Genomic DNA, 24,789 nt, shown 5'->3' on the forward strand with positions numbered 1-24,789 from the left:
GTGCAAAGCGTTAAAAAATCCTAGTCTTGGTTATTCCAATTCCTTTGAATTTATCTTATTGAGAATTTTCCCATCTCTTAACTAATGTCCTCAATGTTACTAATAGAAGTATTTTTTTCTTAAAAAAAACTAACAAACTGAAAATAGTCAAGCGTTTTCTCTTTCATCTCATCCAACAGCTCCAACTGCTTGGGCTTCAGTGCTCTTTCCTATTTGCTCCTTGGCGTATCTGTGAAACAAAGGCTATCCCTAGGACTGAAAACAGTCAGCTTCAGAGATGGTTCTAGAACTGTGATTTCTGCTCTTCTCCCCTCTTTGCCCCATCCCCACTCACCCAAATATCACAGTTTCTCCTAGTCCAGAGATGACAGTTTGGGAAACACCAAGTTCCCAGCTGCTAACTGCTTTAATACCCAAGCCAAGGAAAGTCTCTGTGTCATAGCTCAACAAACATTTCTTCAAACGTCTCTTTCTGATACTCTCTGAACTTAGATGGCTGAGAACAACCAAGCCAAAGTACAAAAATGAATAGTTTACAAGGACAGGGACTCTACAGGTAGGTGATGTCCACCTGGCTGAGAGGGGACCTGTCCAATTTAACAGCCTGAGACACAAGACAGGCTCTGCCAAAGAGGGTCCAGGAGGTAGACGGCACTGACTTCCCGCCAGAGCGGGCTCCTTCCTTGGCCCAAAGTGTGGTCAACCCCTAGAATGTCAATCACTGTCACACACTCATATAGACAAACATCGCTCAAATCTCCATGCATTCTGGAGAACTGTGTCAGAGCAGGAAACAGCCCTTCTCAGGCACTAGGGAGGAAAGAGGGATTTTTCTTTGGCAGATTTAATATTCCCAGGAACGTGAAAACAAGGTATTTTTATGATCTCCATTTTACAGGTGAGGAAACTGAGGCACAGAGAGGTGTTTTTACTTTTGAAACTTGACCGTGACTGCACAGCCAGTAGAGGTACAGGTGAAGCCGGCAATCTAAACCTGAGCATGTATATAAACCAATGTTACTGCAAGAAACAAAAAATTAAAAAAAAAGAAAGGCTCTTTTCCTAACGGTTGTCTTAGGTTTAAGTTCTTTACTGAAAAATGCCCTGTCCTGCCCTGGCCTCAGTTGCTCTTAACAGTAAAGAACTGGCATTTATAAAGGGCATCCAATGCGCCAGGTTCTGTTCTAAGTTCTTTGACTAAATTAGTTCATTTAGTTCTCATGATAAGCTAGCTACCGCTATTATCCCCATTTTATACCTGAGCAAACTGAGGCCTGAGAGATTAACTGATCCGCCTAAGGTCACCCCCTTAGCTAGTAAGTTGGCTGAGCAGGGATTCCTAACTACACCCTCAAGCTCTCAGCCACCGCCCTGTCTAGCTTATGACACCACCATTAAAAACTGGGAGTCAGTCCTCCGTGTCTCTCTCACCTTCCCCATCACAGCCAATTAGACGTCTCTTGTTATTATTGTTATTCTATGGCCTGATGTCTTTGAAACCCATCCCCTCCTTTCTGTTCCCATTGGGTGCTGCCTTCTTTGAGACCTCACCTTCCCCACTATGGAGGCCTCCTGACCTCCTTCCTGGCCTCTCATCACTTCTAAGCAGCCAGGGAGTCTCTCTAAACCACTAGCTCTAAGCTTGGCTACACACGGAATGACCTGGGAAGCTTTAAAATGTACAGATGTCTGGGTACATCCACAAAGGTTCTGATTCAATGGGTCTGGGGCGTGGGATGAGCATCAGGAGTTTTATCAGTCCCCCAAGCGATTATAATATTCAGTGGAATTAAGAGAAACATTGTTTTAAACCACAACTTTGAGTTTATAAGAGGTCCCTCACCTATTAAAAGACCTCGTGACTGTGGGCTAGTCCAAATTCCCGAGCATGGCAGATGGTGCTGCTTTGCGAATGCCCCAACCTGAATTTCTAGATGCATCTTTTAAGACTTTCCACCCCAAGATCCCTGCACGTGTGCACACGTGCATACCTGTGCACACACAAACACTCATATACACACACTGCATACACTCTAACCACATCTAAGTATTTCATGTCTTCTGAATACACCATGTTCTTTTATGTTTCCAGGCATCTTAGTCTATTTGGGTTGCTATGACAAAATACCACAGACTGGGTGGTAGAAATTGATTCCTCATGGTTCTGGAGGCTGGAAGTCTGAGGTCAGGGTGCCAGCATGGTCTGTTGAGGGCCTTCTTCTGGACTGCAGACTGCTGATTCTTCTTGCTCTGTCCTCACATGGCCGAAGGGGCTAGGGAGCTCTCTGGAGCCTCTTTTATAAGAGCACTAATCCCATACATGAGGGCTCCACTCTCATGACTTAAGCACCTCCCAAAGACCCCACCTCCTAATACCATCACCTTTGAGGGCTAGGACTTCAACACAGGAGTTTGAGCGGGACGCAGACATTCAGACCACAGCACCAGGCCTTTGCACATTTTATTCCCTTTGCCTGGAATGGCCATTCTCTCCTGTCTTGACTGCCTAGCTCCTATTCATTTTCAAACACCTACTTAAATGTCTCTCTACCAGGAAGCTTTCTCTGATCCTCCAACAGGGTGGTTCTCTCCTCTCACAGAACAGTCAGTACAGGGCCGGCCCTGTGGCTTGGTGGTTAAGTGCGCGCGCTGCGATGCTGGCGGCCCGGGTTCGGATCCCGGGTGCGCATCGAGGCACCACTTCTCTGTCCATCCTGGGGCCGAGTCCCACATGCAACAACTGGAAGGGTGTGCGGCTGTGACATACAACTATCTACTGGGGCTTTGGGGGCAAAAAATAAATAAAATCTTTAAAAAAAAAAAAAAAAAAAAAAGAACAGTCAGTACATAGTTTTGCTACAATACTGCTGATGCATCAGCGGTTGTTAGATTATGGTTTCCTCCCTCACCCTCAAGTCCTTCTGAAACACGGCTTACAGGCTCTGTGCCATCTGCCAACAACCACTCCCTTACTCCATCCTCCCTCTCACTCTAATCTCACATCACTCTCCACCTCACTGCATTCTCCAGCCATTGGCCTTCCTCTTCCTGCCTCAGAGCCTTTGCCAGGATTGATCCCTGAGTTGATAATGCTCTTCCCCTGCTCCCCCCTAGTTAAAATCAACTCGTCCTTAAAATTTGGTCCAAGCATCACCTTCTCAGGAAAGCCTTCTGAGATCCCTTCTAGACTAGTGAGTTTCCTTCATTATATTCATTCATAAAATTATGTTCCTTTCCAAGGTGGAATTTATTTAGTTAAAAATTATAGCACATTTATGCGCGATTCTTTGGTAAATGCCTCTTGACCCGACCATAAACATATGAAAGCAGGAATGCAACTCTTCTTGTATTTCCAGCACCTAGCACCATGCCTGGCACCCAGCAGGCATCTTAAACATTTGTTATAAGAGTGAATGAATGCCCAACACATAGTAAGTCCTCAGTATATTTTGGTTATTACTGCCAAGCTGGGTGAGAGCAAGCAACACATCTTTATTTTTATAATCCCCAGGCTTTAGAATATAATGAGTGCTCAATAAGAAATTGTTTTGTATACTATACGACTATTCCTTTGACTTCATCTAATAATCAGCATTTTAAGTATATCAAAAGGATTTTTCTCCATCACAAAACCATGGACAATAAAGACTGTTTATTCACATAGTCATTGCCATGGCTAGAAACTGCCTAAAGCCACTGGGAAATTAATAAGGAAACAGTGGTTTTCAGAGGGGTGAAAGACCTCTAATAAGAGAAACCTAAGTGGACATATGTACTTAAAAGTTGAATTACCTTGTAAATATAGTTACAGAAAACGTGGTTATAACTACTTTTATTTAAACGAGGCAGTCTCCTTACCACTTTATAGTTATACTTAATCAAGTCAGTCTACCAAACATTTTTAAGAAGGAAGAAATAACATAAGAATATTACTAGGCTCAAATTTTGGAAAAGGCAAAACTCTATTCCAGAAAACCTAAGTTAACCTTTATTAAACAGATTTTTTAAAAGTGAGTCTATGTGTTAATATTATCATATCCAGAGATTATTCCAGAGAGTCATATTCAAACTGTGGAAACACTGCCCTTCCATAAAGAATCTGCAGAGTTTTCATAAGCAGACAAATCTCCCTCAGGATTCCAGGCATTGGCTTCTATATGTACTTCAGAACATTAGAACTTTCTTTTATTAAAAATCTATATGCTATGTTATGTTTTAAGAAGCTCTTTGGGTGCATGCACCAAACTACAAACCACAGCGTTATTAAAAATATTTAAGGGCCAGCCCAGCGGGGTAGTGTTTAAGTTTACGAGCTCTGCTTTGACTGCCCAGGGTTCGCAGGTTCAGATCCTGGGCGTGGCCCTACACACCGCTCATCAAGCCATGCTGTGGCGGCATCCCATATACAAAATAGAAGAAAGGGGCACAGATATCAGCTTAGGGCTAATCTTCCCCAGCAAAAAGAGGAGGTCTGCCAACGGATGTTAACTCAGGGCTAATCTTCCTCACACACACACAAAAAAAACTAAAAACATCCATTCAGTGATTCTAAAACAGCATAACAAAAAGACTAGAAGGTAGTCACATCATTGTAGACCTGACCCTGGACACCAAATATCTCCTTGAAGAGGAACACTCATGGAGTCCCTGAAGTCCCCAAAGCAGGGCTGTTCTTCAGGAGGATCTCCAAATTGTTCCTCTTAGAATCCACAGAAGCCCTGAGAAGGAATGCTGATGGGTAGCAAAATGGACCAAACACTCAATTGGTGGGATTGTCCAAAAATTAACACTCTTTTTGCAGTGCTACAGCTGGGGCCCAGGCTCTCTTCTCCCTCTTTCTCCTTCCTTCCCAGGCATCATCCTTCTCGATGATCCTCAAGGTTTTAGTTACCAGATATTTAGAAGATTCACAGATTATATCCAACCACCTTTTTGACAAGTCTGTATGTCACAAATGCCTTCAAACCCAACATACTGAAAAACAAACGAACACACAAAAAACCAATTCAGTGTCTCCCTGCACCCAATCACCCCACGTCCACCCTACAAAAAATCTTCCTATCCCTAGTCAGTGATCCAGCCTGTTCCACAAGCTAGAAACGTGGAGACATAGTTGATACCTCCATCGTTTTCATACTTCTTATGCAATCTAATCACCAAAATGTACTCACTTTTCTTTCCTAAAATCTTTCAAATGCACTCACTTTTCTAAGTGATCTTCCCTTCACAGCTTCCCATTGCTTTGGGATAAACTTTTAAACATTATATGGGCCCAGGTCATGTTCCCAGCCTCAGGATGAACCATGCTCCCTTTCTTGCTCTTTGGGTTCAGCCACATTAACCTTCCTTTAGTTCCTTGAACATGTAAAAGCTCCCTGTCCCCACAGGGCCTTTATTCATTTTGGAAGGGTTTCCCTTCCACCTCCCTTCAAACTCCAACCTCCATAACTTTTACTTCCTCTCATGCAACATATGCCTCTCTTTCCTAGAACTTACTATGATTGTAATTTTACAGTCATAGGATTTACTCACTTAAAGTGTATAACTTCCATATGTTAAACTATACTGAAGTCCAGGCCATCTAAATAGACCTAGAACAAATAAAGAATATTGTTAGGAAGCTACTCTCCACAAAAAAGCCCCAGGCTCAGATAGTTTCACAGGGGAATTAGACCAAGGTAGTTTCATATGAGAATTCTACAAAACACTTAAAAGGCAAATAGCTTCAATGTCACTCAAATTATTCTGGAAAAAGAACAAAAAAGGAATGTTTCCAAAATGTTCACGAGGCCAGGATACCAATAAGACTCAACACTGACAAAGACATCATAAAAAAGAGAATTTTAGCTGAACTTTTCTTTTGAACCCTGACGTAGAAATTGTAAATAAATATTAGCAAATGGAATCTGTGACCCGATAAAGGGAGGCTATATAATGAACAAGTGGGATTTGTTCCAGAAGTGAAATGATGATTTATTATCAAGAAATCTATCAAGACGAAACTGTGTGTAATGTTTATACACAAAGAAATGTTTATACACAAAGAATTGGCCTGGGTCCAATCTCAGCTCTGCCACTTACTGGTTGTCTGATCTTGTTCAAATTACTTAACCTCTGTGAACATGAGTTGTCTTAACTTTGGAGACAGAGTACTAATAATACTGAATTTTAGGTTGGGCAAGAATTAAATGAGTTGATACATGTAAAGAACTTAGAATACTCTGTTGGACATCAATTGCACCTAATAAGCATCAATTATTCTTATTAATATGTTTAGTTATAATAACAAAAAGACAAAAATAATACCATCCCCTTGGACACCAGAAATACACTGGATGAAATTCAATCTTCACTTTTTTACTTTAAATAGCTCTTAATAAAATAAGAGTAGATACAGTATTACCTTAACTTGAGAAATATGTCTACTCAAATTATTAGCCATCATCCTACTTAATGAAAAAATCTAGAAACATTCCCATTAAAGTCAGACACAAGATAAGGATGTTAATTATCTGTGCTATTATTTAACACTTTTCTGATGGTACTAGCCAATATAATTAGATGAAAGAAAGAAAGAAAATATAAAAATTGGAAAAGACTTGGTAAAATCATCATCATTTGCAAATGATATAAATTAGCTGGAACACCCAAGAGGATAAACTAAAAAAAGAAGCTATTATAAATATTAAGAAGATTCTGTAAGGTGCCAGGGAATAAAGTTAATATAAAGAAATCAATAACTTTCTTAAATACAAACAAAACCAATTAAACTATAAAGTGGAAAGAAAGACCATGTTAATGATTATAAACAAAAAATAGATTATCTAGGTGCAAGGTTATCAAGAAATAGAAAATATATCTATATCTATATACAAAACCACACATGCACATGCACATACACATGTACATACAATACACACATACAAAGAAGAACCACAAAACATTACCAAGGGACCCAGAAGGGACCTCAATTATTGGAAAAGCTAACAAAGATTTTGGATAGAAAGACTAAACATTATAATGATTGCAACTCCCCCAATGTTAATTTGTAAATTTAACAGAATTCCAATAGGATATCAATAAATTTATTTTTAAATTAGATAATCTAATTTTAAAGTTTAGGTGAAAAAATAAACAAAGATTAAAGAATCCTCAAAAGAAGAATACAGTAGTCCCCCCTGATCTGAGGTTTCACTTTCCATGGTTTCAGTTACCTGCATGCTAGGTCACAATGCCTACATCATTCACTTCACTTTACCTCATCAAGCAGGCATTGTGTCATCTTATATCAACACAAGAAGAAGGGTGAGAATAGTACAATCAGATATTTTGAGAGAGAGAGAGACCACATTCCCATAACTTTTATTACAATGTTATGACATTAACTTTTATGATAATGCTGTTTTGTTATTTTTATTTTTGTCCTATTTTATTGTTAGTTGTTAATCTCTTACTGTGTCTAATTTATAAATTAAACTTTATCATAGGTATGTATAGGAAAAAATATTGTATACATAGGATTCGGTACTCTCCGTGGTTTCAGGCATCTACTGAAGGTCTTGGAACATATCCCCTGTGGATAAGGGGGGACTACTGTAATGATATGGTACCAATTCTACTGGATACTAAAGTATATTATAAAGCAGCAATAATTTTTAGTGCGGTATTGGATAGAATATAAAGACAAATTAACAGAACAAGAATTGGAGTCCAGAAATGAACTCAAATACTTAAGGCAATTTAGAATATGCTAAAGTTGTGTTTCAAATCAGTAAGAACAATGATGTATTAACAACACATGGTGTTTGGACAATCAGGCAATTAAATAGCTTCCTCACACTTTATACCCTGCAAAATCCATGTAGATCAATTACTTAAACATAAGAAAGCCCCCCAAATTTTAAAAGTGACACTAGACAACATAGAAGAATTATTTTTATTTTTATAATAATAGTAATAACTATTATTATTATTAGCTCAAAGAGGGTTAATACTAAATACGAACCATAAAACAGAAGACATAGGGGAAATATTGCTTCATTTAACGCACACACACAAATACAAAAAATATTCAAGGATAAAGCAACCTTATACAAAGTTTAAAAAAACAAAATCACAAACTCATAATGTCATTTCAATTATATCACAACAAAGTATGTACTTCTTTAGAATATAAGCCTCTACATATCTATAAGAAAAAACAACAATCCAATAGAAAAGTGGGTAAATCATACGAACAAATAATTCACAAGAAAGGAAATGCAAATGGCTCTTAAGCATATGAGAAGATAATAAATCTCTCTTGTAATAAGAGAAATGCATATTACCGTGAAAATGAGATACCGTTTTTCACCTAAAATATTGGAAAATAGGAGAAAAATTTGATAACCTTTATTTGTTGAAAAGTGTGAAAGATAGTCAGTTTGTATGTTGCTGGTGAAACTGAAACTTGGCGCAGCCTCTATGTTGAACAGTTTGACAGTAGCTACCAGAATTACAATGTACATGTCTTTTGACCTGGCAATTTTACTTCCAGGAATTTCTCCTACAAATTTAGTTTTTTAGTTGCTCTTGTGCAAAATCAAATATGAAAAAATATTTGCACATCATTGTTAAAAGTAGAAAAAGATTAAAAACAACCTAAATGTCCATCAATAAAGCACTGGTAAAATAAATTATGGTATATCCCTAGAGTGATATACCTTTTTGGGATATATGTCTGCTGCTTTTATAAAGCATGCTGCTGCTCAACACTTGGAACTGTATGCACAGTACATTACCATTTGCGTGAACATGTGTGTGTGTTTAAAGCAATATATGCTGGTATAGGCACAGAATATCCCAGGAAGAAAACACAAGACTGGCAATGTTGGCTGTCTCTAGGGAGGGGAACTGAGAGGTTGGGCGCTAGGTATGAAAGACAGAACTTTTAAAGATTTTTACACTTTTTGAATTTTGCACTATATGAATAAATTATCTATTCAAAAATAGATAATCGGGGGCACGCCCGGTGGCGCAAGTGGTTAGGTGCGCGCACTCCACTGCGGCAGCCCAGGGTTCACTGGTTCGGATCCCGGGCGCGCGCTGACACCCCGCGTGTCAAGCCATGCTGTGGCGACGTCCCATATAAAGTGGAGGAAGATGGGCATGGATGTTAGCCCAGGGCCAGTCTTCCTCAGCAAAAAGAGGAGGATTGGCAGATGTTAGCTCAGGGCCGATCCTCCTCATAAATAAATAAATAAATAATTGTTTTTAAATGAGGTTATGAGAGTTAATTAAGTGACTTGTAGTGCCTGGCACAGAGCCACCAGGCAATAAATGGCTATCATATTTACTATTATGATGCTGAATAGGAACTGGGCGATGGAGGTGGGAAATCAAAAAATTATGGAGCCAAATGATTGTCTATCTTGGATATAGGGTCCCTTTCTCTTAAATATTAGGATGAACCATATGAATTAGCCAATATTTAACAGTATTTGACCTGGGAAAATAGCCATTTCATACAATTCAACCCAAAATTACTTTCTTCTGTGCAAATTAGACTGCAGGGTGATAGTGACAGTAAGGGAACCCATTAGTTCAATTATTCCTTGCCATCTAAACCTACATAGTTTCCAGATTTGGAGAGTGAGAATTCAGCGAGTGACTTGGAGATACTGAACTATATGAATTTATTTGATTCCTGAGTTTTGGATAGTGAGTAGCTTGAATTGGATAACAAATGATTTATTTAAAATTTTAATCAAAACTCATTGATTCCTGAGTTTGGATAGCAAGAGTTTGGACATTGAGGGTTTGGATAGCGAGTGAGGGGTACTTGTTTTCGCAGGAGAAGCTTACAGTTTACAAAGCATTTTAGCATAAGTGGCCTCATGAAGTCTTTAACTTCTGGAGGTAAGCGTTATCCCACCCTGCACCCCATTTTACAGAAGAGGAACTGTTTCTGCTTTTAATTGCAAGACAGAGCGGACCGATGCAACACAATTGGTGTGGAGGAATTGACAATGGACAAGCCAATTATGTGGGCATAGCCACTGTTCAATAGTAAGACCGCATTTCACATTCTCTCCACAGCAAGCGCTTGTCCTTCCTGCCCGTCACCTGCTAGTGAGATACCAAAAGTCTCGAAGCTCAGAAGTTACTCGTAAAGGATAGAGTCGCTACCATTTTGCATATGTTTGTAAATTCTGTTAATCAACATCACAAAAGCTTTCATTTTTCCACTTCAGTTTCCCACTCATGGTAAAACTGTTCAAGAATATAATATATGGCCACAAATTCCTTCTTTAGGTAAAGCACAGGGGGAATCCAAGGGGGATGCTGGGAAAGGGAAGAAAAACAACTTCTTTGATCAATTTCTAGGGCTACAGATACTTTTTCTATAAAATATACATTGTGAGGTTTCTGGAGTTGAGTTCTGCTCTTACATCAAAAGCTCCCGTGATGATCTATGGTACTGTTGAACTGAAAAGGCGTCACTCGATCCCTACCTTATTTCACAAAGCTTAGGAAATAGACACGAAGAAAAGAGGGAGAAATTAGGTACCTTCTTGGGGAGACTTCCAGTCTTAGGCTATGATTGGCTCAGGAAAGAGTTTAAGGATATCAGAGGCAATGTGCATGAGATTCTCAAAAGCCTAGAAATATTTAGTATCAAATATGGCATCTGCTAGCTAGAGACCAGAGTAGACCCAGACGTACAGTAGGTGCTCAGTAAACGTTTGTGGACTGAATGGATATGAATGAGTCCTATAAACGGAGTATGGAGACAAAAAGGAAACCAGAAACCATCCTCTACTAAAAGGCAGGTAGACTTGGGTCAGCCTCAAACCTCTTGGTTTCAGTTTCCTCGCTTCTAGCCTGGGATTTATTAATATTTTATTTGTGTTATTTGTTAATATTTCTATTTTCTATTCCTTGTTTTTAGACTGCTTAAGTAGAAGTCCTTAGAAGTCCTGCTTATTTCCCTTGTTTTACAGGTGAGGAATATCTATCAAACAAATTTAGCAACATCCCTCACCTACCCTCACAGACAGGGTTGTTTATGAGTTGCAAGTAAGAACATCAAATCTTAGAGGAAAGTGCTACAGGCATTCAGTCTATGACGTCAAGGATGGTTCACAACCTTCACGTAAGTGTACTCAAGTTTTCCAAGGCAACACTTGGGTCTGGGGTTTTATAAATGGTTTGTTCTTTAAAACTTCCAACTTTTCAAGGAGCTCATCTCAAGTTGAGTAGACTTAAAATTAGTGATTCTCTGTTCACTGTGTATCGGGTCCTGTTCTAGGCATCAGGAAAGAAGAGAAAAAATTCCTGCTTTCAAAACACTTTCATTCCAGTGACAGGCGTCCAGAGGCAGAGAAACAATAGAAGGGTAAACTGATGACTATGCAAGGTGATTCAACTGATGAAACTGCTACAAGGAAAATAGGACAAGTAATGAAGTGTGACAGAAAATATCTGGGGTGGCAAGGTCACCTTAGAGAAGCTGACCAGGAGAAACCTCTTGGAGGAGGTGATGTGTCCTGAGACCTGAATAATAGTGAGCCAGCCGTGCAAATGATGATGGTGATGATGATGATGATAATGATGAAACAGCAAATATTTAACAAGTACTTACTGTGTGCCAGGCTTTATTCGAAGCACATCACCAGTACTGTTTCATTTAACCCTCTCAACAACTCGTTGAGCTAAGGGACTATTATTATCCCCAGTTTCTTGATGAGGAAAGTGAGGCACAGAAAGGGTAGACAATTGCCCAAGGTTCTATAGCTAGACAAGTAGCCTGATACTGTAAGTACATGGCCGTGCTGTGGGGAGGAACTCTGTATGAAGAAAAAGGAAAAATCAGGCCCAGGGATTGGAGTCTGCTAGGAGATGAAGTTGGGGAGATCAGATCCCATAAAGCCTTGCAGGCCAAGCAAAGGATTCTGGATTTTTAATGGATGGTTTTAAGTGGGTGGTTTTAAGGTCCACCTCAGAGGAATGACATGACCTGATCTATGTATTTAAAATCTATGTTCAGGCATTAGGGATAGTGGTCTGGTTGTAGTACTAGGGGTAAAAGTCTGGATGAAGAGTGACAGCCTCGTGGTCTGGGATTTTGGAGAAGTGTGAGATAAACAGGGATGTGAGACGTCGTGGGACGAGTCCAGCCAGGGCTTTGACCCCATTATGCTTAAGTGTTCAGTATTCTCCATCCCTTGCCTCTGTTGACAATTGCCTGTTGACAATTTGGCAAAATAGCCTGGTCATTTCAGTGGGAGTGATTGACCTCAACCAGGTCTTCAACCCCATTCTTGTTAGGAGGTGACACTTTTGCAGCATGACAGAGTGGTGAGGGCGTCAGGCCAAAAAGGGATCCATTCTTAGCCTGTCAGTTTGCCTGCTGAATGATGTTAGATGAGTCTCAGAACATTTACGAGCCTCAGTTTCTTCTTTTGTAAAATGAGGTTATTAACACCCAATTCCCAAACTTGTTGTGAGGATTAAATAAAACCAAATTTGTGTCTTGCCCACAGTTGGCACTCAAGGATGGCAGTTCACTGCCCTCCTTTCTCCTTTCACAGGTGTATAGCAGACATTTTAAATTTTACTTGTTTTCTCTCAATTATAGTACACATTTATAGCCGTTCCCAAGCTCATTATGTAGATCAAGACTGGAGACTTGAACCTCATCTGCCTTCCCCTCTACACACATTTGTTTATTTTCTACCTATGAGGTTCCTCAAATTCTGCTAGGGACAGATGATGAGATCCTATGATCTAATATGAGTCGCTATCTTTAAAGAATTTGAGTTTTCAGTGGGCAGTCAGATATGCCTGTGCAAAGCGAGAGCAATCAGAGACTGGACACAGAGACAGGTCTGGAGCCTCATAGCTGAGCAGTGAAACCTCCTCGCCCTCTTCATAGTTCAGGCTGCTTCCACGCCTGTGCTCTTAAACTGAAACAAATTCAAGCAGCTCTCTCCTTGCCCCCTTCCCCACATTTTCCTGACACACTTTTTTACTCATTGCAGACAATTAGGAAGGCTATTTCCCAGGAGGATTAACTCTGGGCTCCATTTTGTACTTAACTTTGCAATCCCTCAGGTTTTTTCCCCCAGACTGCCAATTTCCCACCTTACCATCTCCTTGATTTTCAGTGTCTTGTTAAACAACAATTTCTTTCTCTTTCTCTAGTGCCCAAGACTGGGAAATTACTTTCTTTAATCCAGGCCTTATTTATACTTTTAAGGCCAAGAATTTTAGAGGCTTTCATGACCCTGAAATTGTTTTCAGTTAGGACTGCTCTGCTAAAATACTGTTTTTGTTTGTTTGTTTGTTTATATATATCTTTCTTTTAGTGTTCTGATAGCCATTTCCTCTGGCTTGACTTTAGAAATCACTGTTTTCTAGATCCTGGGATGTCTGTATGTCATGGCTGTTTCACTTCTTTAAGAGTTAACGGCTTTAGGGCCGGCCCCGTGGCTTAGCGGTTAAGTGCGCGCGCTCTGCTGCTGGCGGCCCGGGTTCAGATCCCGGGCGTGCACCGACGCACCGCTTCTCTGGCCATGCTGAGGCCGCGTCCCACGTACAGCAACTAGAAGGATGTGCAGCTATGACATACAACTATCTATTGGGGCTTTGGGAGGAAAAATAAATAAATAAATAAAATTTTAAAAAAAAGAGTTAACGGCTTTAATTCCCTTATCATGTAGTCATATGTACTACTTTTCCATCTCCAAATGCAATTAAAAGTGCCCTTCGGGTGTTCCAAGTTTTAATCATTCCGTGTGTGGAGCATTCCCATGGCTCAGTAGGGCGTTCTCTGCCTCCTCTCAGATGGAGCCTTTCTCCAAGGAGGAGGAGGAGGAGGAGTGGAAAAGTCAGAATGAAGTGTGACAGCTTTGTTTCAGATGCCAAATCCCTCACTTTCAAAAGATGGTCTCTCCTGCACGGGCCCACGCCAAGGAAGAAGTTCTCACCAACAGTGGAGTGTGTAGCGGACTTGGGGAATGAGCCAGACCTGAGCCCAGGAAAGCATTGCTCTCCCAGACTAGCTTTGTGACCTTAGGCAATGACTGATTTTTATCTGTAAAATGGGGGTAATAGTAACTCTCTCACTGTTTTATTGAGAACATACAGAAGTTCCTCAATAACTAATGGTATTATGATGATAATTCTGATTCTAGATGGTCCTTGGGGAAATTGGAGCTCATCTCTGAAACAGACTCATGGCACAGTGCTCTGTACCAGTGCTCATCTACCTGTCTGTGACACATGCTCCTCAAGCTCTTGACTAGTGGCCGCTCGCCGTGCGAGTTTGATAATGCCCGAACTGCTCTATACCCCGATCAGCAGGATGAGTCCACTGGATGAGCTTGGATGAACTTGGATGTCCTGGCGATGTCAAATTGCTATTTAAAGTTCTCATTCTCATTTTCTGAACTTATCACAGACTGGTAACAAAGAGTTTGCAAACCCGCAGTGACCCATGGGCCACACTTGAGTAGCACACTTTTGGCTGTGAGCCTTTTGAGGGTGTGTAATGTGCAGGCACTGTGAGAGGCACAGGAGGTTTGCTGGTATGGTTTCTGTGCCCCCAAACTTCAGCGCTTCATAAGGGTTTGCTGCCGATCTGTCTGAAGGGGTGAACGGCGAACGGTCTGACCTTCCCAGCCTGTTCTGACTGCCAATAACTACAGTTCATCTCAATCTGTGCAGGGATTCCTGTTCCATCCTCAGGCTTGGCTTGGCATTTAGGTAGCAAAGGGGGTTGGATTGTAATCCCTTCTCATGTCATAAGACCAAGGGAAATATCCTGGCTGGCAGTCAAAGCCTTACAAAAATAAAAAACAAAACCCCTCGGCAGAATTCCAAACACTGACTCCAGCCACACTCATTCTCCCGGAGGCTCCTTCATGTCATTCTTTTTGGGGGTAATTTTCCAAAGCTAATTGCCGAGTTCTTTGAGGCACTGGACTATACTCCTACGCTATCAGTAGAAGCTACACGCAGGGACCAATGTACTTGAAGGTATAACAATAACAACAACAAAAGTCTTCACTCACTTGGGAAATTAAAGGTACAGGATCAAAAAACATTACTATGAAACCTAAATGCCTTCATGCCCAGTTGATGATACTGCTTATTTGAAGAGTTAGACTTATTTAACAATAACAACAACAAAAAGCTTATAGATAGTACTGAAAACACCCAGTGACGATGATTATATATTTGTAACAACATTTGTATTGGAAAGGGGATGCCAAATATCTGGCACATGTCCCAGACTCCTTCCTGCTCCCCTCCTCAGCAGATATCATTAATCAATCACTTCTCTTTTTTCTGATCTATCATACGGCTTCAGAATCTCAGTGTAGAATTCAAGGCCATGACCAATGTATACAAGATGACAAATGGGATGAGACTTACCTGGCTTCCTGGCATAGTAATTTAGAGTTAAATGTGCCCTTCACATGCATTATCATTTTACCCCTCACCTGCGGTGCAGTTACTATGATTCACAATGGACATGATCACCCACATGTGAGAAAATGGGGGCTCCAAGAAATTAAGACGGTTGATCAATATCATATAAGAAGTAAGTGGCAAAAGTAAAGTTGAGCCTGATCTGCTGTTCTCAGACAGCAAAGGAGGAGACTAGTATTTATTATGCTCCTTCTGTGTGCCAGGCTCCTATAAATTGTAACCCATCTAATCCTATAAATTGTAATTAGTGCCAATCTGTGAGATGTTATTCTCCCCAATTTTCAGATAAGGACAGTGGGGTTCGGAGAACTTAAACAACTTGCTCAAGGCCATTATAAGTAGTTAGGGGGTTAGGATTTGAACCCACGTTTCTCTGAATCCAAAGCACATTTATTTTTCTTGCCACATGGCATCCACAGCTCAGCCTTCTGAGAACTTCTCAACTTGCAGAGAACACCACCGGGAGCGGGACATGGTGAAGGTGTTCCGGGGGATGGTATTAATGACAGCAGCAACTTGAACATGACTTCAATGCTCGACATTTAGGGAAATGATTAAATAAACACTGTCATGGCACCACACTGGAATATTTGCAGCTATTATAAATGGTTAATATGATGACAATGTAGAAATATGCGAAAGTGTTTACCAAATAACATTGAGAAACCCTACGTATACTGATTACATTTATGCAGAAATTATGCATATGGCTGGAAAAAGAGTAAAAGGAAACACAAAGAAAATATCTTTTGGCTGGGATACAGGATAATAATATGTTTTAAACTCATGTTAGACATAATGCTTAAAAAAAAGTTTATGTATCCCAGCATCAAGAAAATCTGGCCAAAGAAAACAGACAAAAATAATCACCCATTAAGAAATTTGTCCTTGAGATTTGAAAGAACTCATTTCCAAAATAATGAAAAGGGCATAATGGCATTTAGAGTAAAGATTAAATACTGATCAGAGAAAGTAGAAGTAGTGGTATTAGAATAAAACTTGAGCATTGGGAACTCGGAGAATTTAAGCGGGAATTTTGCATGCTAGAGTGATGTGGAGGTCCCATGCCATATTTCCTTTCATTTCCTCAATGCATTCAACTCTCCTGCTCTTTAGATTTCATGGTGAAGTTCTAGGTAGTGACTTTGAAAATGAATCACACATTTATTTTTTCTAGATGCTGTACGGCAAGTGAATTCATCTGAGATCTATTGCTTTTTTTTTTTGGTGTCATTCAAAATCTAGTCATCCATTTACCAACCTCCCATCCACCAACCATCCACTCAAGAGACATTTACTGGGTGCATATTGTGATCTAGACCTTGTGAGGCTCTAGAAATACAAGATAACTGATCTGTCTTCAGGTTGCCCTAAGGCTAGTGCAGGAGATAGAAGAGTGGAGTGACAGTTCTTATACAGGACCTGCCAAGAGCTAAACAGGAGACCATGAGCACAGAGCTCCAGGGGCACTGGGGAGAGGCAGCTGCCCCAGGTGAGAGTCAGAGAGAGATTCTCAGAGGAGGTGATGGAGGAATGAGTCCTGAAGGATGAGAAGGAGGTAGCCTGGGAAAATTGGATGGGAAGTGAAGGGTAGGAACAGTGTTCCTGGCAGTGAGTCATACTGTGCCAAGGCATGCAGGTAACCAATTCAGGGATATGCAGGTGGTTTGTGTGGCTATGAGATGGAGCATGTGGTGGGAAAGTGGTGTGGGGCAAGGCTGGGAAGCAGTAGGAAGGCCTTGAGTGCCAAGGTAAGAAGCAGAGCAATCAACTAGTGCATTGGAAACTGTAAACAGTCCAATTTGAGTCATCTGCTGAGAGCAATGAGGATGGAGTATCCTCAAGGATATTAGGAGAGGAGAAACATTGTGGGATGACCCGAGGTCCCCGGTGGAGGTTGGACAGTGTGAACTGGAAGCAGACCTATCTATAACAGTATCGTTTACTCCTTGGGAATGGGAATGTGTCATTCTTGTAAACACCCTGCCCCATCCCTTTTGTGCCTTGTACATAGCAGATGCCACCAAGATATCTCTCGGTTAGATGATTGGCTTAAAATTTAAAAACAAAACCAAACTACCCCAAATCCTCAAGGAGGTTGACAACTGTATAAACCAATGTTGTCCCTGCAGCGTGTGGAGCAGGCGAGGATTGCCCACTCTGTTGCTAATGGGTGATGAATGAAAATGGCACATTCCACCATGGCCATCCTGGAAGTTTGTGGGGGTTTCTTTTAAATGCTTAAGGACATGATTTCTGCATTACCAACCTCCATTCTCTTTATGGGATAAGAAATGAAATAGACGTCAACTGGGTTGTTTTTTCAATTTTAAAATCTTATTCTTTAAAGCTATTTAAAGAAAACAGTTACTGCATACAGTAAACATTCACATACAAGAATTGCACTTAAGAAATTTGAAATGATGGCAATTTCAAACTCTGAGTTAGAAAGGGCTTTCACTTTGACTAAACGAAAGGTGAGAATTAAAGAAAAAGGATCAGACTCCTGGGTGTGTTGACCCACGAGAACTCTTCTCCTAAGCTCTGAATACAAGGGATCCAATGAATGACTCAATTCTGCCCAAGAGAGAGGACCAGAGACACTTATGAAAGCACACTGGGCAAAGAGATGGGAGCACCACATGAATTTATCTCACCAGAATCCAGTGAGGAGGGTGTTACAGCTTGTTTCCCAGATAAGGAAACTGAGGCTTAGAGTGGTCAAGTGACTTATCCAGGGTCATATAGTTAGCAAGTGGTTGTCCTCACATACATATTCTTGTCTGCCTTACCCCCAAGCCCAGGCCCCAGCATGAGGTGCTTCCTCTGACCATGCTGTGTTCTTGCTGGAACAAAACCCTCTCTAGAGCTGTACCACTCAGCTAGGCTGTACATTTTGGATCATAACACCTACCTTGTCTCGATACCTAAAACAAACTTAAAACTCATACTTTAGCTATATGAAACTGCCTAGAGTTCCCCAAACCCACCAACTTTCTCCATCCTTCTCTGATGTCCCTTATGGTGGACACTCTGTCTAGACTGTCCTCTGTCTTGTCTGCCTGAGACCACCTACTCATCCTTCAGAATCAATTCAAGGGCCATCTCCTCCTGAAGACTTTGAGCCTCCCACCCCGACCTTGCAACAACCTGTCCCTCTGTTGTGCCTGGAGTCAGACCATGGGTTCAAATCCTTACTCTGCCACTCCCCAGATCTGTGACCTTGGGAAGTTACTTCTCTGTGCCTCAGTTTCCTCACCTGCAAAATAGGACTAAAAAGAGTCCCTACTTCATTAGGTTTTTTTGTGAGTATTTAAAAAAGCAACTCCCTGCAAAATACATAGCAGCAGTGCCTGGTACACAGTGAGTGCTCAATAAATGTTAGAAATTATGCTTCTCACTGGACCTGGGACAGATTTGTCTCCCAGCACGTATTTGTTTTTCATTCTCACCTACTAGGCAGTGATCTCCTTGGGGGCAGCAGAGATCTGGCACAAAGAAGGTGTCTAATAAATGCTTGTGGAATGAACGATGAATAAAGGGGCAAAGCGCATCTGGTAGGAACCGACAAGGCTCCACCACCAGGTCCCATTGACTTGATGCCCCAGTGCCCATCACACTGCACCTGCCTTCCTGTGGTTGCTGGACTGGATCTTTTTATGAAATGCCAGGGGGATGTTAGGACCTGCTGCTTTCTAGCAAAGGTGGCAAAAAACGCATTTCTGAATTCCTAGCTCCTTCTCAGTCTAGGTCTCTAGTTCCCTCACCAGAATGCACTGACTGAGTGGTGCCATCAACCCACATTAGGAAACAGCCTCCCTCCCCAGGCGATGGTGGACACATTTTGTGAAATGCACTACCCAGTTTCCTGGAATGCCTAACAGCCACGTAGCAATGACTTCCTCACTCTGCAGGCCCATTCCCAGCCCCAGCCTGGATAACTACCACAGGAACACTCAACCAGCACCTGCAGCCTCCCAGAGGTCACGGGGGTGGCCTCCAGAGAAAGTGTGACCACACCTCATCAGCGCGCCATGCCCACTTGGCAACCTCTAGCTGCTGTTCCACTGGGACCAGGAAGCCAGCCACTGTCACAGCTCGTAGAACAGCGCACCTCCAGCCTTGTTATGCTGGGAGGCCACGGGAGGCAATGGCAGGCAATTTGACAACTCAAATCAAATGACAACAGCTGTTCTGTTGTCACTTCAAAAGCATCGGGTCACCAAAGTCCCCTCCAAAGTGCTGGCAGGCGAGCGTCGGTGAGCAGCGCTATCATCTGCATTCACAAGCTCCAAAGCTGGGCCACCAAGCTTCGCCTGTTCCTTCCTCCAATTACAAGAGCCGCCTCGGTCAGCTCTGTGCACTCCCCCACTGCAGGCCTCCGTGAGAATGATTCGGGATTTCGTGGGAATAAATGGATTTGTTTTGGTGAAGGCAGATGACTATAATTGTTTACTTTCTGAACTGCTTAATTTTGTTACATGAAAGTACATTTTGAAATTTCAGACGTCTGGAGTATTTAAAACCTTTATCCCTCTTTTCTAAAGCAGGATGCATTGATTTTTAAAATTCTTGTACTGATTTAGAAGGCCTTGGATTACTATTTACCCACATACCTCTCTGACCTCTTTTTCTGATACGGGATGTGGTTATTGAAGCTCCTCAATAGCTCTATTTAAACAATACTTCAGATGACCTTCTGAGGCTGGAGCCAAGGCCCGGTTCCTCAGAGGGATGGGGGAGCTCCAAGTTTTAAAGCAATTTTACAAATGAATGCATTTTGTGACTGCTCAGCTGTCTTACAAATATTAGATGATAAGAATACCAGAGAAATCTTAGCTCCCAGTTCTAAACTGAAGAAATAACATTTGTTTATCATTCTTGGTGACCACTAACCAGGCCAGATCTCATCATGCAAGCCCATGTGCCATGGTTTTGGCCACTGAGTTTGAGATTCTGCTCAGCTGTGACCTGCCAAGTGGCCCATGGCTGCCCTGAGGAGTTGTTGCTGGGAAGTATGGTTTCTATCCTGACCCCCTTCCTGAGACCAAAGGATCCTTCCCTGGGCTCTCACAGGCCTTTCCCATCCCTCCTTGACAGCACACCTCACTGGAACTGTAGCTGGCTATGCCCCACCAGCCTCACCCACCAACCCGCGAGCACTGCCTTAGAAAGGAGGCCACGTCTTCTCCATGATGAAGGCCTAGCACTGGGCACACTGCCAGGAAGATAGTGGGCTCAATAAAAGTGTCCTGAACCAATCAATAGATGAATAAGTGATCAAGGGAGTAAACAAAGGAAGGAACGGAGGCAGGAAAGATCAAACAGCTGCTGAACCAGGATGCATGTGCTGGGGAAATTAAGCATCGTTAGGTGGACCCAGAGTGAGAGGAGAGAGACGCCATGTTGCTCTAAGTGGTTCCAGTATGAAGAACAATGACGGGCATGTAGTAGGGCTCAATAAATTATGACAACGAACACTAACTGGGTTCTGTCTGTCCCCAAGCATCCTGTGCTAAGCCTCTTATCTGGATTGTCTCATTTAATCTTCATGCTAAACCCTATCAGGAGCTGACATTACCTTTGGCAAAGTGGACTAAGCATGCAGCGATGGATGCTGACTCCTCTGTCAAGGCAGGAACGACATGACGCAATTCCTATCAATATCCTCATTGTACATTCTTCCAGGAGAGGCAGCAGAGTTTTGCCCTGGAGCACATGGATTCTAGAGCAGACTGCCTGAGTTCAAGTCCCAGTTCTGCCACTTGGTGGTGTAAAACTGGGAGACTGACTTCACTTCCTCACACTCTCTGTGCCCGGCTCTCTTATGGGGATGGTGCTGGTGTACATGGGCCTTTGGGAAGACTAGTTAAGTCAGGGCGTGCATGTACAGCACTGCATGCAGCAAGCACAACACTTAAGTGGGAGCCTTTGAAATGCTACTCGATATTGTCCAGACCCGTAAATGGTTTCCTTACATCATTGTTGGGAGAGGGGTTAATACCATTCTCTCCCTTTGCAGATATGATCTTTTCAGTCTTTGTGGGCTAAAATCAGAGAACTGCAGGACCTGGGGACCAGGCAGGCCTTATTGACCCCAGAGTGAAGGTCGTCATTTTACTGATGACAATAAGAGGAGCTGGGGGTGGGAGGAGAGGAAATTCAGCATTTGTTTATCTGTGTTAAATGCAGCTAAAAGATGTAATCAAGAACCTGTCCAAGATCTCACTAGAGGGTTAGTGACCAAGTCTAGGATAGACTCCAAAGTCCCAGATTCCTATGCGGGGTCGGCTGAGGATACATAGTGTGGAACTTCTTCATCTGCCTGAGGAGAGGCATCTTCAGATGGTTTAAACTAAACCTCGCACGGTCTCTGACAAAATGAAATGCCCAGCAGTGTAGAGCAGCCTTCTGAATTCCTGCTGATAGAACAATGCCACAGACCCTCGCTTCCCCAGGTCTTGCTACCCACCTCCACCCCACAGAGGGGCCAGTTTTGAATGCAGAGCCTGGAAGTTTGGGAGAACATTGCCCCAGATACTCTATCTGGGAGCACTTGCCAGTCGACCCACCCTCCTGGGAAGACTCTGGTTTCCCTCTGAGCAGGGACCAGGGGGCTGTTTAGTGAAGAACAATCAGGTTCAGGGCTGCCAAAATGGTGAGGGTGCTGGGGTGAGGTGGAGGTGGGGGCGAAGCTGACTCTGCCTCTTGCCACACATGGATTTGGCTCTGGGGTATCTTGGCTGGTTTGGGAGAGGACTCTTGTCTCTCTACCCAAGAAGGGACCCTACCATCCTCATCTTTAATCCTTTCAGAGGCTCCTGGCCCAGTAGCCGGGCCAGCCGGTTGCTCCAAGACCTGGCTCCTAACTAACTCCTGCTTCTCTTGGCTCCTTGCTTCATGTCCCAGCATCATCAAACTGCCTGGAATTCCATCCCCTAATCCATGCTCCTTCTTTTCTCTCTAATGGAAATGTCCTTCCTGCCCCCTTCCCCTGGTTTTCCTTTATTCATTCTTTCACACTCAGTTCAGGCATGATCTCCTCCATGAAGCCTTCTCTGACTGATTCTTCTGAGATGTCTCTGTTTTGTATTCCTATAATTCCATCTGGAAACTTTTATCATGGTAGTTACCATTTTGTATATAATGTTCTCTCTTTACGGGTCTGACCCTCATAGGAGTGAGTTTCTTGATGGCAGAGACCATGACTTTTGTCTTTGAATCTTTAGTGTCTGGCCCAGAGCCTGGCACATCATAATGAGTGCATGACATGGAAGCATTTGTCCAAATCATTCTTAATTCACAGAAGAGAAAGTCTAGCCAAAGCATTTCAGCATTTCAACATATGCAAAAATGATTGTGTACAGAGGATTGTGAATAAAACAAAATTCACAAACGGTCACAGCACTTAAGGATAAAGAAATGATAGCATAAACTTGATGATGGGGTAGGGGCCCTGGAGAAGTGAATGCTATACAATGACAATGAAGGAACTCAGCAACTCAGAGGCAAAGGAATGTGGAACATGGCCACTGTCTTCTTGTTGATTCTGGAAGACAATGCTCTCTTTATGAAGGAAACCATATCCTCTACCTGCAACGTGACAACAGCAATTCCACACTAAAAACCAGTGTGATCTACCCTGTTAGACCAAATTCAGAGGCTATAACTATTATCTAGGCAGAGAATTTTGCCTAATGATTAATTTTTTTTAAATAAAAACTGACTTTACATCCAAACCATAAAATCGGTTACATGTTACACAGAGAATCCCCCAGAAGTCTTAGAAATAAATGTCTGTGTTACAGCAGTGGGTTGAATTTCTTCAGGATACTCTGGAGGGCACACTGAATCTCTTCAGGGGTGACGGTCCCTAAGTGGAGACCCAGAGGCCATGAACTCAACAATAGTACATTATAAACTTGAGACAACCAAAAGGGACATAGTGTCAAAGCATTTTATGAGACAGACATCGCTAACCAGTGAATAATTAATTCCAAGAGTCATACAAATGTAGAGAGGAAGCTCAACTCTGAAAAAGTCTAGGTTTGATGCTTTGTTAATTAAACCCCATCTTCCACTGACCACACACACACACACACACACACACACACACACACACAGTGGTACAAGACATACACATTGTGCTATATTACCTCATTTTAACTCCTTGGTTCAAGATACATATAAACCTCTAAAGTACTTTTCAAACTCACCAGGAAATGTAATCATCCCACTGGTCTTACCCTGAGGTAGTTGAGGGTGAAATTTGTCAGTCCCATCCTGGTGATGTTTTTGGACAGCTGATCCAGGACCTGAGGATCTTGTGCCTAAACAGGAAAAAAAATCATATATTTTATCCTTGTAGGATGGTCCCAAGAGAGTCTTAGCTATAGCTGCTAACAAATGCAATCTTGACATTGTTGATTTTTCGCAGAGGGGCAGGTTGTTGGAGATAATTTAATTTACATTTTGAAGACACTTGCATGTAACGCTCAAGGACATTTTTGGATCAATGGTGCAAGACCTGTTGCCAGGGAGAACCAAACTGAGTCAGACGTGCTTCCAGACCTTGGGAGAAACGACTTTACTTCCTCTGTGAGAGGCCCTGTGTCTTCAGGAGGAGGGTCTTTAAGGCCTGCCAGAACACCTCCAGGTCCCTGGCACTCACCAAAGAAGGCGGGGCCTCTGGATTTGGCAGAGCCGTGCATTAGGACTGGCCTGTTTCCTATGGTGATAGTGTTGTTTTTCACAGCTTAGAGTCGAGGACTATATTTGAAAACTTTGCAATTGCCGTGAAATATATATATATATATAATATATATACATTTAAGAATTCCAGCTCTCTTCCCCATTAAGTGGAGGCTAGAAATAGATGTTGTCAGCAATTTTCATCCTGCAGGACCACAAGGGTGAGCATCACATTTTCCAAAATATCAGCCACATTTAAAAGAGGGAAGTAACGTTCTATGGGCCATCCCAAATGTTCTGCTGGGCTAGAAAAAAAGTAAGATTCTTTCTGGATTCCATTGTAAGAAGAGTCTCTTGGTTGATGCTCTTGTCTTTCCTTCTTTCTTAATTGGTATAAGGAAATTGAGGCTAAACAGAGAGAGACCTAAGTAAATATCCCTTTGTCTCCACGTCTGCATTCATGAGATGATCCAGGTTACATTAGCACTTTAATTCAGTCTTTTCTGTGCTTAATTTTCCTCACAATGATACAACCAATTGGCTTTGTGTATGTAAGTAAAAAGCAAAATGTAGGCGAAAAGAGTCAGAGCATGTCACTTTCATGTCAATTTCTGGAAAGGG

At 42.0% G+C, this 24,789-nt stretch overlaps 1 protein-coding gene across 7 annotated transcripts in view; it reads right to left on the reverse strand.

Annotated features, from left to right (window-relative positions):
• The window catches only part of LDB2 (LIM domain binding 2), a 356,991-nt gene that overhangs the window by 46,202 nt on the left and 286,000 nt on the right, over nt 1–24,789 (reverse strand). For all 7 annotated transcript variants that reach the window (XM_014788889.2, XM_014788887.2, XM_014788888.2 and 4 more), the window contains exon 5: nt 23,724–23,807. In XM_014788889.2, the coding sequence (XP_014644375.1) occupies nt 23,724–23,807 (84 nt within the window). The remainder of the gene's footprint in view (nt 1–23,723; nt 23,808–24,789) is intronic.

This window comes from Ceratotherium simum, chromosome 8 (genome assembly GCF_057802395.1).
Source record: "Ceratotherium simum simum isolate JZ-2026a chromosome 8, ASM5780239v1, whole genome shotgun sequence".
Classification (NCBI taxonomy): domain Eukaryota; kingdom Metazoa; phylum Chordata; class Mammalia; order Perissodactyla; family Rhinocerotidae; genus Ceratotherium; species Ceratotherium simum.